The sequence below is a fragment of the Sapajus apella genome, unplaced genomic scaffold (genome assembly GCF_009761245.1).
Source record: "Sapajus apella isolate SASKATOON/1434 unplaced genomic scaffold, GSC_monkey_1.0 scaffold59, whole genome shotgun sequence".
Classification (NCBI taxonomy): domain Eukaryota; kingdom Metazoa; phylum Chordata; class Mammalia; order Primates; family Cebidae; genus Sapajus; species Sapajus apella.
In genome coordinates, this window is record NW_022436999.1 from 3,054,989 (window position 1) to 3,073,062 (window position 18,074).

The following is an 18,074-nucleotide window of genomic DNA, read 5'->3' on the forward strand; positions in this document are numbered from 1 at the left end:
CTCCTGCCCTTGTAGAGCTTGTTAGGATAGTGGAGAAGACAAATAAGAAAACAATTACACAATTGATTGATTCTTTACAACTGTAACATGTACTGTAAGTACGCAACGGAGTAATATCCCTTGCCTGATGACCTCGGTGGAAAAGAAATACAGAAGTTCTTACAAATCAAAGCAATCCACTGGGCCAATTGTAAAGGTGATACCCACTTTCAAGGTGGACAGAGACTGTGCTAGAAGCTTAGCTTCAATCATGGGCTTATATGATCAGCACACCCTGAAGATCCATTCCCAATACTGTATCCTCATAATAACCATGAAGTCTATCTGATAGCCATACAAGTCATGTTTTAAAACCCAACAAACTAGACTCAAATGAAATCTGATAAGGAAATTTATGACTTGTTCTTCCTACAGCCTTTGGTATCACTGACATAAAACTGATGTGTGTGCTGAGGGTGCTTGTGTCATGGTGATAGACAAGGTAGGTGGTCCAGCCCAGCCCATGGTATTGGCGGTTTAAGGTGTGCCAGACCAGCACTGGGAAGTACCTGTGAATTATGCAGGAGTGGGAGGAGAGGGAGTAAGCAGTAAAGTTGTGAATTTCCGTGGATCCAAAGCTTTCCGAACTGCCTGCAAGGCAGCAAATATGGGGGATGCTGTATGAATACGTTAGAATTAGATAATATAATGTGTACGGAGCTCTTTAGTTCTTCAGAGAAAATGCTGTCTAAACAGATAGTGCTGGTATCAAAGATAATGATGCAGTATCCTAATTTTAGTGCTCTGCTACCTACCTGCCAGCTATTTCCCAGGGATGTGGTAAAGATGAATGGGCAAGATCTGGGAAAGTGCTTTGAAATCCTTGATTAAAGGCCCACTAGGCAGATGTAGAATTGTAAATGTATTACATTACTGTCACTACTGCTATGTTTTCTTTTATCACCCCAGAGTTTCACCGCTTCAGGTGAACAAGTCTGCCTGACTCTTTCCTGCTCTGAATGTCATTGGAAAGGTAGCAGCCCCGAGATGTGTGGTATAAACAAACGTGTTTTTAACTGAGGGATCCAGAGGCTTTCCTGGCTGGCTCCTGTCGGCTTGTCGTCACCTCTCTATAAGCCTAGGCTTTTCCAGGCTTATTTTATTTCCTTCAATAGGACAGGAATACCTAAGTGTCCTGCCTGAAGTAAGTATTAGCTGCAAGCCATCTGCCCCTGAACAGAGGTGAAAGGTGGAAATCGGAGGAAGGGCAGGCATCTTCTGCAGGGGAAACAGACTCTCTTCTGCCATTGTTCTCTGCCCAGGCAAAAGAGTGAAGGAGCAGAGCTCAGGAGAATTCACTGAACTGAGGGCAGGGTGCAAAAGGAACTTGAGAAAAATCCCCAAATCAGATTCTGGTATTTCTGGGGAAAGAAATAGGCATGGGTGGGGGGTTTATCTGTCAATAAAAGCAGCCAGGCTGGGGCTAGAAGGAAGTAAATTCAGTTGCTACCTGTACCTACTGGATGTCCACGGAGAACTTCTTATCAAAGGTTGAGGAGCCCTCAAGAGTACATATTGATACCATGGGTTCTCCCACACATACCCTCATGGAGATAAAACAGGATCCTGGAAAGCTGTCTTGGCATCAATATGTACTCTTGAGGGATTGAAACATGCAAATGAACTGCCCACAGTCACCCTGTGAGAGACCAAAGAGCAGTATTGGATAACAGGAATGCTACCCTGAAAAGGCATTCGGCTTTATGGGGGCAGCAGGTACAGTGGAAAGATGACCCCACTTCCAAATAGAATTCCTAAGACAAGGCATGCAGTGATGACAAAATAAGGAAAGATGTTACGGAAACTCAAGACTCTCAAGCCATACTCCTTTGTCTGTAGTTCTTCCTCAGACCGGACCATGGAATTCAGAAAACACTCTACATGGTCCCAAACCGGCATGTGTCAAACTTCTCACCCTCTTCTGATCCTGTCCTGGGAACTAACAAAAAAAAAATCATTTTATTGGTTGCTCCAGTTATACCTTAGACAGACAGATCATCATCAAATTAAGTGACATGTATGACTGCTGATTTTATGTCAGTTACTGTGCTGTGGGGTTTTGTTTCCATTACCTCATTTAATTCTCTGAAAAACCCTGTGAGGTAGGTTTTACTATTGCACTCATCTTAAATTAAGGAAACTGAGGCTCATAAAGATTCAGTAATTTGTCAAATGTCTTAAAACATAATTATTGCATTCAGACATCTCTGATTCTCAGGCCCATGCTCTTAATCAGTAAATGGTCAAGTGAAATGATGATTTTCATGGCATCTGTCACGGGAAGGGAACAATGGAGAATATGCTTAATCAAAGTCATAACCAAATAACTGCACTTGACAGAACAGTCGTGATTCCAGCCAATGTGACTATTTTCATGCATGTTTTGAAGGCCAGGAAAAGGAGGTTAGACTTGTTTGGGAAGGGAAACAGGAGCTATCAAGGTGATCTTTTCTTAAGAGTAGCCCAATAATAGTGCTCTAAGAATAGAGTCAGGGAGACCAGCCAAGAGTGTGCCTCAGCATCCCTAGCACAAATCACACACTAAGTGTCAAGATTGGTTCTGCAGTTAGCAAGGCCTGGGCTCAAATTCTGGCTCCACCACTTACTGGTATTCATTAATCATTCATTCATTCATTCATTAACAAATACATACTGCGTATTGTCTATGTGCCAGAGACTGTGCTGGGTGCTGGTAAAGAACACAGACAAGGTTGCTGCTCTCATGGAGCTTTTATTCTGATAAAAGAAACAGACCATTTATAGATAAACAAATAAATAAACAAGATAAAGGGAAACAGAATGATTTGATGGAGAGTAGTTGGAGGGTCAATCAGACTGGGTAGACAAGGTGGTGGCATGCAAGCTGAGACATTTAAAAAGAACCTGGTCATGAAAATATCTGGAGAAGGAAAGCTCCAGGCAGAGGAAGCAGGTTGTGTGGAGACCCTGAGGCAGAAGTGAGGACAAGACATTTGAGAAAACAACAAAGGCAGGCATGGCCAGGCACAGTGGTGGTGGAAAAGCAGCAGAAGTGAGTTGGGGAGTGGGGGCAGCAAGGTCAGGCTTTGCAGGCTTGATCAGCAGTTCTCAGTGTGGTTCTGGAGCCAGCAGAATCAATGTTACTTGGAAACTTGTTAGGAATGCAGATTCTCAGGACCCACCCAGACCTGCTGAGCCACAAACTCTGGGTTGGGGCCTTGCACTGTGTTTATTGAGCCCTCCAGCTGATTCTGAGTATGCTAAAGTTTCAGAATTCCTAAGTTGGTTTATGGAGTTTCAATTTTAATTTTCAGTGCAGTGGGAACCTCTGGAAGGTTTATGTAGGGGAGCAGCATGTTATAATTTTCTTTTAAAAAAATTGTTTTTAAGCACTTTGGCTAAGGGGAGAATGCACCATAACAGGCTAAGAGAAATGGAAGCAGGAAGATGAATTGGGTGGTTATTGCAAGAGGCCAGGTAAGAAAAGAAAGTGGTTTGCATAGAGTGGTGTGGCAAAGAGGGTTCCAACCAGAGGGGAACCACGCTGACAAATGAAACACACGCCACTCATGCAAGCCTGATGAGGCAGAAGGCAGAAGTGAGGGCCACAGAAAACTGGGAAACACCTGTCCAGAGCACAGTCCAAAGGCAATGTCCTCAAAGAAGACACTCCACCCTCCTCCCATTTCCTCCCTATTGTCTGAAAATAAGAAGCACAGGCCGGGCGCGGTGGCTCACACCTGTAATCCCAGCACTTTGGGAGGCCAAGGCAGGCGGATCACAAGGTCAGGAATTTGAGACCAGCTTGACCAACATGGTGAAATCCCTTCTTCACTAAAAATACAAAAATTAGCTGGGCGTGGTGGCATGCGCCTGTAATCCCAGCTACTCAGGGGGCTGAGGCAGGAGAATCACTTGAACCGGGGAGGTGGAGGTAGCAGTGAGCCGAGATCACGCCACTGTACTCCAGCCTGGGTGACAGAGCGAGACTCCATCTCAAAAAGAAAAAAAAAGAAGCAAGCCATGTGCACATGTGACCTATGGCAAACCTTGGGTAGGCACATGGATGCTGAGCTCTTACAAAGGACAGGCACTTCCCCTGGTGAGAAAGGGGACTAGAACAGTGATGAGTGGAGGAAAAGACAAACAGAGAGCCTGAAAGGCTGAAAACATTGTCTGGCTTCCTGAAAGGCTTAAGGGGTTAATTCTGGAGGGTGAACTAAAAGCCTAGTTATATTAAACACACACACACAGAGGGGGTGGGGAGAGAGGGAGAGAGGGAGAGAGAGAGAGGGGGGGAGAGAGAGTTGGAGGACACCTGCAGTTTCCGAAAACAAGAGTTGTATTTGTTCATATCATAATCCATAGCAATCTCAAAAGAGAAAGAGTCTTGTCTTCCTTGTTTAGGCTTAGGGGAACCTGCAGCAAGTAAGTAGCAGCAGGAGAACTGACTCCAGTCTTTTCCTAGCATAATTCTGTCTATTACACCACAAGGTATCAGAGGACTACTAGAGTTACCTCCCTAGGGTTAGGGTTACGGCGAGGTAAATGAAGTGAGTCAGCAAGGGGAGGATGGGAACCTGTCTTTATTTAACATTTTGATATTTTATTTATCATGGATTTGTTGCATTAATTCAAACTTTTAAAAATCATTGCATTAAAGTATTATTAATCTTGATTACTGAGTTTTTAGGTGTAGCCTTAAATATTGCACCTCTGACTTACTAGTCTCATCCTGATCCCCATTCTGGATCTATGACTGTCTATTCTATATCAGCCTCGTGCTTTGACCATAAGAATAACTTCAGACCTTTAAGCATAAAGGAAATAGGACTTCTGTCTCCCTTCCTCACCTTTGTGAAAATCTTGGCTTCTGCTTTTAAAGTGTATCTCCCAAGAAGTTTGCCTACTATGTTTCTCCCTAGGTCAGCAGGTTCTGTGAAACTAGCAGCAGGCTAGATTGTCACATTAGCACAAAGGATCCACTGCTTCTGCAGCTGAGCTGGGATAAGCACTTAGGTCTGCTAACTCCAGTTCTTCTTGCCTAGTCCCCACATTGTCTCTAGGTGGGATAAAACAAGAATTTTTCCTTGACTGGGAGAAGAAGGGAAGAACCATGAATTGGAAAACAGGTCACTTAAAATTCTGAAATTCATAGGTGGAAATTTCTGACAACCCATTTGGGACCAACAATTCAACACACCCAAAATGGTGACAGTAGGTAACATGCAACCTGTACGCTGTTCTGTCATCCAGTGCCACTGTGCTGCACAACACTAGGGGGCAGCATTCTCACTGGCTTCTGTGTGCCTGGAGCCCAGTGCAGTTGTGCAATGCTATGGCTCTGCTTTAGTGTAGTCCCTGTTTGGTACAGTCAAGAAAATGTCTATAGAATTAGCTAATATCCCATATAGTTAAGTCTCTAATTGAAATATCTCCTCTGCTCAGCCCAGGGACAGCAATCTTTCCTGGATTTGCTATTTACCAGGATCTCTAAAAATTATCCATCAGAAATATGGGCTTTCTCAGAGCTTGAGTGGACAGGGAATTAAGGTGAAAGGCAGGTGCCTTGACTGCATTTGACGCAAGTCCTGAAGAGCCAGCTCTCTCTCTTCCTAATTATTAGAAGGTTGTGCTTGGACCCAACGTTTCATGTGTATACAATACAAACTTCTCTCTTTTCTGCTTGAATCAAATTTGTTCTTTCAAAATGAGATTCCCAGCAGAGAGAGAAGACAAGACAGAGAGACCCAACATCTCTAAAGCCATGAATCAGATAACCAGCCACTTGTTCTCTTCAGTGCTGGGAACAGACACACTGTTAAATAAAATAATTTTATAGATTATTCTCACTGCCTTTCCAAGAAAGGGACTTATCAACTTCAAGCCACAGCAACCATATATTCTCAGACCATTGGTATATGTATTTACTTCTCTTGACTTAGAGAAAAGCAAGGATTGGAGTTGTGAATATTTCTTTCTCCCTACCCCTGGCTCCTTGAAGTGAGTCAGGACAAACTTGGGGCCCAAATAGAGCTGGAAGTAACTGAGTCATGCAGAGCTGAAGCCTGCACAGACCCACTGATAAGGAGGTTGAAGATTAAATTCCCCTTTGAGAATAATTGGGCAGTACTCACATAGAGGCTACTTTTGAGAAGGCCAGATATTCCCTTTAATGTATAGTGCAATGTTCCTAACCCTCAGCCAACTCCATCATACCACCCCTCACATGAATACACACATAAGCAGTAATATAAAGCACTTTCCACCATGGGGCAGAAAAGAAGGGGGGAAATCTTTATCATGAAAGGAAAGGAAGGAAGGAAGGGAGGGAGGGAGGGAGGGAGGGAAGGATTCTCAGGGTGAGCAGAGAAATGACATATTTGGAGCATAAAGAAGAGAATTGAAGTGCAGAGTTTGTGCGGTAAATTTGAAAAGATCAAGTTGCAGGCCAGGCGCGGTGGCTCACACCTATAATCCCAGCACTTTGGGAGGCCAAAGCGGGTGGTATTACCGGAGGTCAGGAGTTGGAGACTAGCTGGGCCAACATGGAGAAATCCCATCTCCACTGAAAATACAAAAATTCACTGGGAGTGGTGGCACGTGCTTGTAATCTCAGCTACTCGGGAGGCTGAGACATGTTTAGTAATTTGCACATTGGTTGTTAAACTATTAGTAGCCTGAAATCGACTATAGTGAGAGTATTTTCACATGGAAAGCAACCATTCCAAATCAAGCTCCTCTTTATTCCTAGAAAGCCAGTTTACTAGCTTACTACTGGCTGTAGCTCTTTAGAGGTCATTACTTGACCTCCTGAAGCATGCAGGAATCTTCTCCATGGCCTTTTTCATGCATGGACATCATCTTATTTTTTAATACCAGGAATGGGATGATCAATCTCTTATAAGCTAGTTCATCTCCCTGATGGAATGGTATGTGGTAGAGATGAAATCCACCTCCCTGGAGCTTCCCACCAACTTCCTTTAGAAACAGCACTTGTGACAGCCTCAGAACTATTTGGAGTAATCATTTGAGCCTAGGAGGCAGAGGCTGCAGTGAGCCGAGATCACACCACTGCACTCAGCATTGGTGACAGAGCTTTCCTTTTTTAACTTTTTTTTCTCACCAAAAAAAAAAAGAAAGAAAATATCAGGTTGCAGAGATGGATGGATGGATGGAAGGATGGACATTACAAAGAGTTTTCCATTGTTAGTATGAAGGAGTAAGTCTTTATTCTCTAAGAAAGGAAGGAGAGAATGAAAATTTGTGATTTTAAACCTTTTCTACCCTGTACAGCTACTCTATGAGGCATGACAACCTTCAAAAAAAAGGACATCTGCTTTAGAAAACTAATATCTAAAAAATTATAAATTCCCTCATTGTGCCCTGAACTTTGGGAAACAGAGTGAGTGATCACTTAAAGGCTTTTTGGCACTGCCTTGCCTCTGATCATATCCTGAATCCTAGGTCCATAATCATGTCATTACTTCAGATGTCCCTTTCCCTCTAGCCAGGGGTAACACACTCTTCAGGCACTGGGAAAGTGGATAGCTAGGAGAGCAGAGGAGTCATCCATGGGCTGTGATGCCCAGTTATAAGTCCACACATTTCAGAATGAATGAACAGAATGAGCATCAAGTCCTCATATATGTGGGTCTATATCCAAAAACACATCCAGCAGTCAGGTCTTTACTGTCCGTAGAGACAAAGTGTTCATCACTTTGCCTCGGGGAAGCCGCATCCTCAGTAGGTTATCGCCGATGAGGTCGGCTACTCATAGGTATGTAGAAGCTGCACACAGTAGAGGACTCATAGCAGAGTCCAGAATAGAGGCCAAAGCAAAAGGGGAGTCGGTGCAGGCTCTCACCACATCCCAAACACTCTTTCTATTCACAGAATAGATGCTGCAGGGTAGTTCCTAGAGATCATTTAGTTCAGGTTCCTGCCTCCATAAAATAAATAAGCCTTCCATATTAGTTGCCTGTTGCTGTGTAGCAAATTGTCATAAACACAGAGGCTTAAAGCAATAACCATTTGTTATCTCACGGATCTGTATCTCAGAAGTCCAGGCAGGCTTGACTGGGTTTTCTGCCCAAGGTCTCACAAGGCTGAAATCAAGGTGTTGGCCAGGCTGGGATCTTATCTGGAAGCTCTGAGGATGTATACGCTTCCAAGCTCATTCAGGCCGTCGGCAGAATCCCGTCTCTTGTGGCTTGAGGCTGGAGGTCCCTGTTTCCCTGCTGGCTGTCATCTAGGGGCCACACTTTGCACCTAGCAGCTGCCTATGTTCCTGTTCACAAGACACCCTTCATCTTCAAACCGAAGCAGCATATTGAGTCCTTCTTATGCCTCGTATCTTTCTGGTTTTCCCTTCTTCTTTAGCCAGAAGAAGTTCTTTGCTTTTAAGGGCTCGTATGATTCAATCAGGCCCACCTGGATAATGTCCGTATTTTAAAGGTAACTGGGCCATATCGCATACCATACCATATAACACTTCAGGACTGATACCTCAGCGTGTTCACAGGTTCCAGGGATTAGGGCAGAACCTCTTTAGGGAAACATTTTAGAAATTCTGCCTCCCCACTCACCCATAATCCTTTTAAAAGCCAAATCTTGAAGACTTTTTTTTTCCAAAGGCTTTTTGAATAAGCACATTTATACCCCACTTCATCAGACACTTACCCACTTTGAGCAAACACTAGATTACTTACTAGCATGTCACCAAATAAGCTCTGAATCAATCAGAGCTACCCTTTCCCACCACAGCCTTTCTCAAACACTTTGGGGGAATCTGACACTGTCAGTGGTGTCCCAGAGCAGACTTCTACCAGCTCGCAAGAGCTTACTGTTAAATGTTTAGTAATTGTGTGCATTGGTTGTTAAACTATTAGTAGCCTGAAATTGACTATAGTGAGAGTATTTTCACCATGGAAAGCAACCATTCCAAATCAAGGTTCCTCTTTATTCTTAGAAAGCTGGTTTACCAGCGGTAGCTCTTTAGGGGTCATTACTTGACCTCCTGGAGCATGCAGGAATCCTCTCCAGGGCCTTTTTCATGCATAGACATAATCTTGGTACCAGGAATGGGGTGATCACTGTCTTATAAGCTAGTTCATCTCCCTAATGGAATGGTACGTGGTAGAGATGAAATCCACCTCCCTGGAACTTCCCACCAATTTCCTTTGGAAACAACACTTGTGACAGACCCAGAACCATTTGGAGTAGGTAGCATCTCCTTCAGGAGACGCCTCCCCTCTGAATCCACAAGTCAGTAGTTAAATGTAAAATCTTCAGAGTCACACTGTCTGCATTCAAATCCCAGCTCTGCCTCTTATTTAGTTATACCCTTAGGCAAGTCTTAACTTTTCTGGTCCTCTGGTTCTTCATGTGTGGGAATGGGGATAAAAATAATACCTACCTCATAGGTTATTATGAATATTAAATGAGATAATATATGCAGAGAAAATAGCACCTGGCCCCGCCTGTACCTATCTCACAGGTTAGTCATGAGGATTAAATTACTTAATATAAACCAAATGCTTAGAGCTCTGCCTAGGACAAAATGAGCACTATATAAATATTAGTAAGTTAATTTGAAATGTGGTTTCTAGATCCCTCATCACCCTAGTCACCCTACTCTGGATCTACTCCAACGTCCCTCTCAAGATGTAGTGTCAGAATTGACCTAATTAGTCCAGCATTTGGCTTAAATGCTAGACTTTGACTCCAGTCCCCCATCCTTGACTGGCACTAGCGTTCCAACCTCTGCTTCTCTTTCCTGGGTCTTTGATAGAGTCAGAGAGGATTCTCCAAGGGATCTTTTGGCCCTGGGCCAGCAGCATGAGCACACACTGGGGCCTTGTTAGAAAGGCAGGCTCTCAGGCCCCACCCCAGATCTACCGAATCAGAATCTGCCCATTAGCAAGATGTCCGGGTGATTCATGTGCACATTAAAGTTTGAGAAGCACAGCTTTCAGGGACCAGATGACACACTTATTTTCAAGAGAAAACCAATTAGAGACCCTAAGCCTTATGGAACAGGGGCCTTCCCCTCAGACCTTGGGAGGGGGTCAGGTAAATAGTGTTGGGTTGTTGGTGGCCGGTGGTGATGGGGGGTTCAGTCCATGTTCAAAGAGTTGGAAATCTGGGAGGTGAAGAGATGGTGCAGCAACACCCAACTGGGAAGATAAAGGAAATTATTACAAGAAGAACCAGCACAGAGATGTGAGGCTTCTGAAAGCTCCCAGGAAAAGGCTCGCAGCTCCTCTGTCTGCTCAGTCCAGCTGCCCCAGGTCAAGGCAGCTCTGTGGGTGTTAGCTGGCCCGGAGCAGCAAGGATACATTTAGAAGTGATGAAAGGGAACCCTTCTGGACAGGGTAAAGAGTCATTCAGCAGGAATCAGGCGGGAAGAGGTCACAGTGTCAGAAGCCCAGCCTGTACTCAGATATTATTTCTGGCACGGGAGGGCCAAAGTGTTAGGAGGCCACCGACTCACCAAACAACGCAGAGGCAGATCCACTCATTACCTGCCTGTGCTGCTGGGATTCCAGTGTATAAATTCTGTGCCACCTCACTGTGGCTGCAGCTTGGGAATGTCATCCAGAACTTATCCACTTGCACAAGAAATAAGCTATAAGAATAATAGGGAAACATAGGCTAAAATCCCAGCTCAGCTGCTTAATAGCTGTGCAACTGGGCAAGTTACTTAACCTATCTGAGCAACTATTTTCTCATCTTCAAAATGGAAGTAATAATAATTGGCCAAGCCCAGTGGCTCACATCTGTAATTTTAGCACTTTGGGAAGATTTCTTGAACCCAAGAGTTTGAGACCAGCTTGGGAAACATGGCGACACTCCATCTCTACAAAAAATACAAAAATTAGCCAGGCATGGTGGCAGGTGCCTGTAGTCCTAGCTACTCAGGAGGCTGAGTGGGAGGATCATCTGAGCCCAGGAGGTTGAGGCTGTGGTGAGCCAGGTTAGGCCCCTGCACTCCAGACTGGGAGACAGAGTGAGACCACATCTCAAAAAAATAAATAAATAAAATAAAATGTAGGTAATAATAATATCTATGTTAATACAGTAGAAGTAAGAATGAAACAAGAGGCTGGGCGTGGTGACTCAAGCCTGTAATCCCAGCACTTTGGTAGGTCAAGGCGAGATCACTTGAGCCAGGAGTTCAAGACCAGTCTGGGCAAGATAGTGAGATCCCGTCTCTACCAATAGTATTTTCTTTAAAACTTAGCCGGGCATGGTGGCATGCACCTGCGGCCCCAGTTACTCAAAAGGCTGAGGCAGGAGGATGGTCTGAGCACAGGAGGTTGAGGCTGCAGTGAGTCATGATCATACCCCTGCACTCTAGCCTGGGTGACAGAGTGAGACCCTGTCTCAATAAAAACATAAATAAATGAATAAATAGGAAAAATGAAACAGGAATGTTCTTCTTAGGGTTCTCATGGTGGTAAACACAATGTAAGCATATGTCTTATCTTAGAATCCTTCCTTCCTGTATAAAGAAGGCCTCCTCCAATGTATTAATCATCCATTCAACTACTAAATGCTGCTTACTCCCACTTTCACTCTAAAGGAGCTCAATGGTTAAAGAGAACCCTTCCTGTTGCAGTGCCCTGAGGATCAGAGGCTTGATTTGAATGTCCTCAATGCAAAGGGCTGTTTCAAAAGGCCAGCCAGGCAGCGCAGAAATGCATTCCCTAATCGCCTCCAGGTCTTTTGGTGGAAGGTCTCGTGGGAGCAGCTTTCCCCAGCAGCTCAGCCAGGTCTTCTCTGGGAACGCTGCGTGCTTTGGCACCTCCTTCAGCAGAAAGCCTGGAGGACAGGCAGGTGGAGTCTCTGAGCATTACTGACTCTAGGAATAGCTGCGTGGGATAATCTGTCCCCATGACCATTAAGTAACTGCCACTGTGCTGGAAGAAGAACTAGAAATGGGGGCCCAAAAAGATTTGAAAAACCCTCACTTGAACCAACAAGTTATATCCTGGATTGCTGTTGGAGAGATCTCCCTTGGCGTAGATGAATGTGGTGTGTTAAGTAGGCTGGGGTCTAGGTTTGATGATACTGGACCTGCAGCTTCTTCGTCCCGCTGAGAATCCTCAGGCATTCCATGGAAGTTGCCTTCAAAATATTTTTTGTCTCTAATGATGTATTCTTACTGCAAAAAGACAGAGTGAATTCATTTTATGAAGCTTCAGGTGTGTTAGAAAAATCACCATTAGTCACTCAGCAAGTCATGATTGAGGGCATTCTGTATGTTGGGCACTGTGCTGGGCACTGGGACTACCGTAGCAAGTCAGATAGACAAGATCTCGCTTGATCTTGAAAGTAAGTAGGGTGGGGTCTGGTTAGTCCTTGAACTGGAGACTATCTGGGGTTACTGGATGCTGCAGGCTTTTTAAAAAAAGATAAGTTCTCTGTACTTGCAGAGCTTACATCCAGAATTAGTAACTAACCAACTAACTTTGGGCTGTGTTAAGTGCCCGCAGGTGGTGGAGCAGGGAGTCCTCTAGATAAGGTAGCCATAGAAGGCCTCTCTGAAGAGGTGATGTTTACTCAGATACCCAAAGGATGAGGATAAGCACGGACCCCGGTGAAGAATGTCCCAGGCAGAGGGAATAGCAAGGGGATTGCCCTAGGTGGGAAAAGGCTTGATTTGAGGACTGGGAAGACCACTGTGTCTGAGACACATAAGTGAGAAGAGGAGACCTTATGAACAAGGTCTGAGAGGTCAACAGCGACTGGATTATGCAAGCCATGGTAAGGGCTCTGTATGTATTACAATTACAGGATGAATAAGAGGACCTGGGTTGCATTTTTAATAGTTAGCCCTGGCTGTAACGTGGGGAAGGGATTGAAGAAAGAGGGCAAAGGCAGGAACAGGAAAATCTCTTAGGAGGCCACTGCAAAGTCCAAGGGAGAGGGGATGATGGTTTCGTTTTGTTTTGTTTTGTTTTTTGAGATGGAGTCTCTCTCTGTTGTCCAGGTTAGAACGCAATGGTGCAATCTCTGCTCACTTCAACCTCTGCCTCTCAGATTCAAGCAATTCTCCTGCCTCAGTCTCCCAAGTTGCTAGGATTATAGGCACATACCATCACGCCTAGCTAATTTTTGTATTCTTAGTAGAGATGAGGTTTCACCATGTTGGTCAGGCTGGTCTTGAACTGCTGACCTCAAACAATCCACCCACCTCAGCCACCCAAAGTGCTGGGATTACAGGCATCAGCCACCAGGCCCAGCCAAGTGTTGGTGTTTTGATGTAGGTCTTAAAAGCAGAGGGAAGGGTGGTAGCAAATTAACTCTCCTGGGGAAGAGAGGGAGGCCTGAGGGCGAGGAAAGAATGAGGGGTGATTCCAGGTTTGGGGACTGGGCAATTTGTTAGATGATGGTGCCATTGATGGAAACGGAAAAGAACAAGTTTGGAAAGAGAACTCAAGACCTGACTGGTAACTCGTATTACACTTAAAGTCTCATTTGTGACTTGAGCAGAAGTGAGAACTTTCTCCAGTGTTCAAGAACTGGAAGGGATTTTTCTAGCCTCCAGGCAAGGTAACCCCATAAGTCCCAACAGTGATGCCTTCCCTGGGAATTATCTCAATGGGGGAACACTATACCCTGCCTCCTCCATTCATTCCTTGCTCCAGTGGTGGTTCCCACTGGCTAATCTAAGTCCCTTTGCCACTAGTTAACGCCTGTCCTCATTTCTCTTGTTCCCCACCTAAGATGCCAATGGCGGGCTGGGCACAGTGGCTCATGTCTCTAATCTCAGCACTTTGGGAGGCTGAGACTGGTGGATCACTTGAAGTCAGGAGTTCGAGACTAGTCTGGCCAACTTGATCAAACTATGACTTTACTAAAAATACAAAAATTAGCTGGGCATGGTGGCAGGTGCCTGTAATCAGCTACTGAGGAGGATGAGACAGGAGACTCACTTGAACCCAGGAAGTGGAGGTTGCAGTGAGCCAAGATCGTACCATTGCCCTCCCGCCTGGGCAACAGAGCAAGACTCCATCTCAAAAAAGAGAAAAGAAAAAAAAAGATGTCAATGGCATCTCTTGTCCCCACTTAAGATGTCAATCAAATCGGTGCAAGCCATGCTATGTCGCATGACATGTTTTCTGTCCAGCCCAGAGCTTGTTGCTGATAGGGACATGGACTAGATTTTAAGAGACTATGGGGGTTGCTCTCTATTACCACCCTTAACATTCCGACCCTCTCTAATAGCCCATTTACGATTTATCATACTGTTTTATCCAAACCTCTCTTGGCCTGACTTCTATTTCAAGCTTGAACCACCTCTTGGGTCACCAACTGTACTTGCTGAGTTCCTTTAGTTTTCTGACTTAATGGCTGAAGATGATAAGTTTCCCTTACATATTACTCTCAAACCACCAAACTGGGATAGTTGTTACCCTTAGTGATAATGGTTGCTATTTATGGAACTTTTAATAGGGAACACACACCCTGCCAGGGACTTCATAAAATTATTTCATTTAAGAACACTACCAAGTAGGTGCTATTATTCCACCTTACACATGAGACTTGAAGAACTCTACAGCATCACCCAGGGTCACCCAGCTGGTGAGGGGTGGAGGTGAGATTTGAATGGCAGTCATCTGTCTCCATTACCTGGAAGAAGGAAGGCCAAAGCATCATGGCCTTTCACAAGTTGAAGAGCCACGCTTTCTACGGTGGCGAGCCAGGTGACTGGGGTGGGTGTGGCAAGTGAAGAGGGTCTGGAGTCGTGTGGTGGGGTGGCAGGGACCAGGGTGTCTTGGTAACTGCTGTTGCGTTCACTTCAGGAGGAATGGACCAGATCTGATTCTGCAGGATCAACAGTATGGACACCAGAGACTCTCTAGACATCCAAAGCTCTAATGGTGACTTGGGGAAGTTCACAAGGGCAGGGAGGTTGTCCCAGGTTAGAATGTGATGATTCCTATTTTATAAAAAAGAATAAAAGGAGGTGCTGAAGGCCTCGGGGTAGCAAAGTCTAAAAAGGGTACAGGCCCGCGGCCACTGCCCAGGGCCCCTGCTCAGGCCTCCTCACTCCCATAACTGCAGGGAGACCCAGCTCCACACACACCCACGTAGCAGTGTCACACACCCACAAGGACAGGCCTAAACATCTTCCCCATCTTCCCTGGGAACTGGTCCTGAAATGTCCCGTTAGTAAGCAACCTCCTGGAGAGGCCCAGGTCTACATCTGTTTTTAAAGGTCCAGTAATAAATAAACAAGGGATGGAAGAAAGAAAGAAGAAGAAATGCAGAACAGGGTGACTAAAATTCGCAGATATTTTTAAATGTTTATATTAACAAAATAACACCTTTTAACATATAAAGCAATATAATTGTGCCAGCCACAAGATGGTGGTAGGACTAACAAAGAAATCCTAATTCTGAGAGCCCTAGAATTAATGTGATCCAGCCGGTGCATCCCTGTGACTGCAGAAGCCTGTTTGGAGTTAGTGTCAGTAGCTTTTGAGGCCTGCTGTGAATTGCCAGAATGTGTGACATGAGCCAAGGACCACCCCCTTCCCTGCCGCCGGCTCCCCTGGGGTAGTCACTGCTATACAGAAAAAGAAGTTCTACTATTTCTGGGCAAGATTTCCACAAAGCAGTTTGTCCCTTTCTGCTCTTCTTATAAAATAAACCATTTGGATCAACATCAGCTGATTTCAAACGTCAAAAAAATTCTCCCTTGTCCCAAAAGCAAGAGGGATAAGGAAGCAAGCATGGGAGGACGTTAAAGCTCACACCTTTATGTGTATGTTATTTCATTGCTCTCACAACTGCCCTGGGATGCTGTAAGCATGATTCATCCTGTTTGTTTATCAGTTAAATTGTTTGTCCGAGATGACACAGCATCTTCAGGATTAGAACTCAGAGCCCTCGGCTGTGAAGCTTGAGCTCTTTCTTTTCAGTCTTCAAATTTGATTATGCCATGAAGCTGCGCAAAGCCCAGGAGGAGCCCGGTGAGGCTGGAGGGGGGCCCCAGGCAGCCCCTCTCTTCCATGTCCCTGTGGTGTTGGGGCAAACTTGGATCTTTCTGAATCTTTTAACTGTTTCCTTCTCTTTCTGTTTTTGTCTCCTGGCTGACTTGCCCCACACTCTACTCTTTGCTTATGATACTTATTTTTCCATCCACAGCAAAACAATTCACATCAAGGTAATTGATGTTGAGGCGTATGAGAAAAACAAGAATTACTTCATTGAGATGATGGGGCCCCGCATGGTGGATATGAGTTTTCAGAAAGGTGTAGTACCCTGTCCTCCTCCACACTAACACTAACGTTCTTCTCTCCTCTTCTGTTTCTTCCTCTCCAACCCGTTTGTCTCCTTCTCCTCCTCTTGCCTTCCACCTCTCTGGTTCCCTTTCCCTTGTCTCCTCTCTTGCTGTCTCTTCTGCTCTGTTTTAACTCCTCCCTCTCCTCTGTCCTCTCTCTGTCTCCGGCTGTGTCCTAACACCAGCCAGCCTGACACATGGCATTCATACGAGGGGTGCTCGAGACCAGTGATAATTCTTCTGGGATGAGGAAATGAGTATGGGGAAAGAAAGGGCCAGAAAGCTGGGAGTATCATGTGAGGCTCTTGGCTTTTTCTGAATGGGAAAAAAGGGACCAGCTAGCCCAGCACCAGGCAGAAAAACAACACTGAGAAACTGGCTCTCAGCACAGATTCCGTGGAGCTGTTATTCTCAGGGCTAAACTTAGAATCCCAGGAAGTGGAGAATCAATGTATTTGGATTATAGTTCATTCCCCTCCGAAAGCAGGCTTTAGGAGCCATCGTAGCTGCCATGTTGCTACTGTCAAGACTTGTTTCTCCTCCTGACCTTGAGGAAGCTGAAAGTACAGGTGTGAGTTAGATCAAGTACCCATTTGTCTTCCTCTGTTTTTCCTATTAAAAACACCCAGGCGTGGAGGCAGAGAGTTAGAATAGTGGTGGAGATCATTGTGACCTGAATGGAAGCTTCCCCAAGAAGTCTATGGGGCTTCTCAGAGTGGATGGAGCCTTTGCCTTCAACTTCAGTGACCCCATACATCCCATGGCCACCAACAGGCAAGTCAGGAAGATAGATCATAGTGTGATCTATGTTCTGAATAGATCATACTATGGAGGAGGGAGCTGTTCCTTCCCCTGCCAACCCGTCCCTCATGCCCTCCAGGCCATGCCTGTGGTCACAGAGCACCCCAATCCCATCCCACAGCAAAGTTCCTGCAGCAGAAAAACAGGCTCATGCCTTGTAGATAGCCCTGGGGTCCCATATCTGGGGCCAGCAGAAATATTCCCAAAAAAATGCCTCTTGACAATCAATGAACTTTGTTTTTTATCCACTGAGCAAGGTATAAAAAGATGTCAAAGGAAGGACCCAATAAGGTAATAAAAACGTACAGTCATGCATCACTTAACAATAAAGATGCATTCTGAGACATGTGTCCTTAAGCAATTGTGTCATTGTGGGATCATGATAGAGTTCACTTTCACAAACCTAGATGGTGTAGCCTATGACACACCTGGACTACGTGGGCCGATTGCTCCTAGGCAATAAGAGCAATGTCACACGCCTGTATAGCATGTGACTGTACTGAATACCATAAGCAACTGCAGCACAGTGGAATTTGTGTATCTAAACATATCTAGACATAGAAAAGGTGCAGTGAACATATGGTAGAATGTAGCCCTATGGAACTATGATTATAGATGTGGTCTGTTGCTGAGAGAAATGTTTTTATGTGGCATGTGACTGTACTTGTAAAGTACACACACCACAGATGCGCGGCAAGTTCTGTGCCCTTCGAACCCCCTCAGGTCAGCCTGCTACATTATAAATAGCAAAGCTGAGCACATCCACAGAATGTCAAAGGAACATCAGAGGATCTGAAGAGACATGGAGGTAAATGCTCTTTGCCCTTTAGAGCATTTAGTTCCTATGCCTTTCCCCCAATAACATCCCGCCCCCCGCCCCCCGCAAAAAAAGAACAAGGAAAGCAAAGCAGAAAATAACAATTCTGGCTCACTAGTAGGACCTGCTGGCCACCACTGT

At 45.1% G+C, this 18,074-nt stretch overlaps 1 protein-coding gene across 12 annotated transcripts in view; it reads left to right on the top strand.

The window, feature by feature from the left end:
• The window catches only part of SLC8A3 (solute carrier family 8 member A3), a 147,278-nt gene that overhangs the window by 111,647 nt on the left and 17,557 nt on the right, over positions 1-18,074 (top strand). For 6 of the 12 annotated variants that reach the window (XM_032245763.1, XM_032245767.1, XM_032245761.1 and 3 more), the window contains exon 3: positions 16,180-16,286. The exons of the other annotated variants lie outside the window; for them this stretch is intronic. In XM_032245763.1, coding sequence (XP_032101654.1) covers positions 16,180-16,286 — 107 coding nt within the window. The remainder of the gene's footprint in view (positions 1-16,179; positions 16,287-18,074) is intronic. 12 annotated transcript variants of the gene reach the window in all.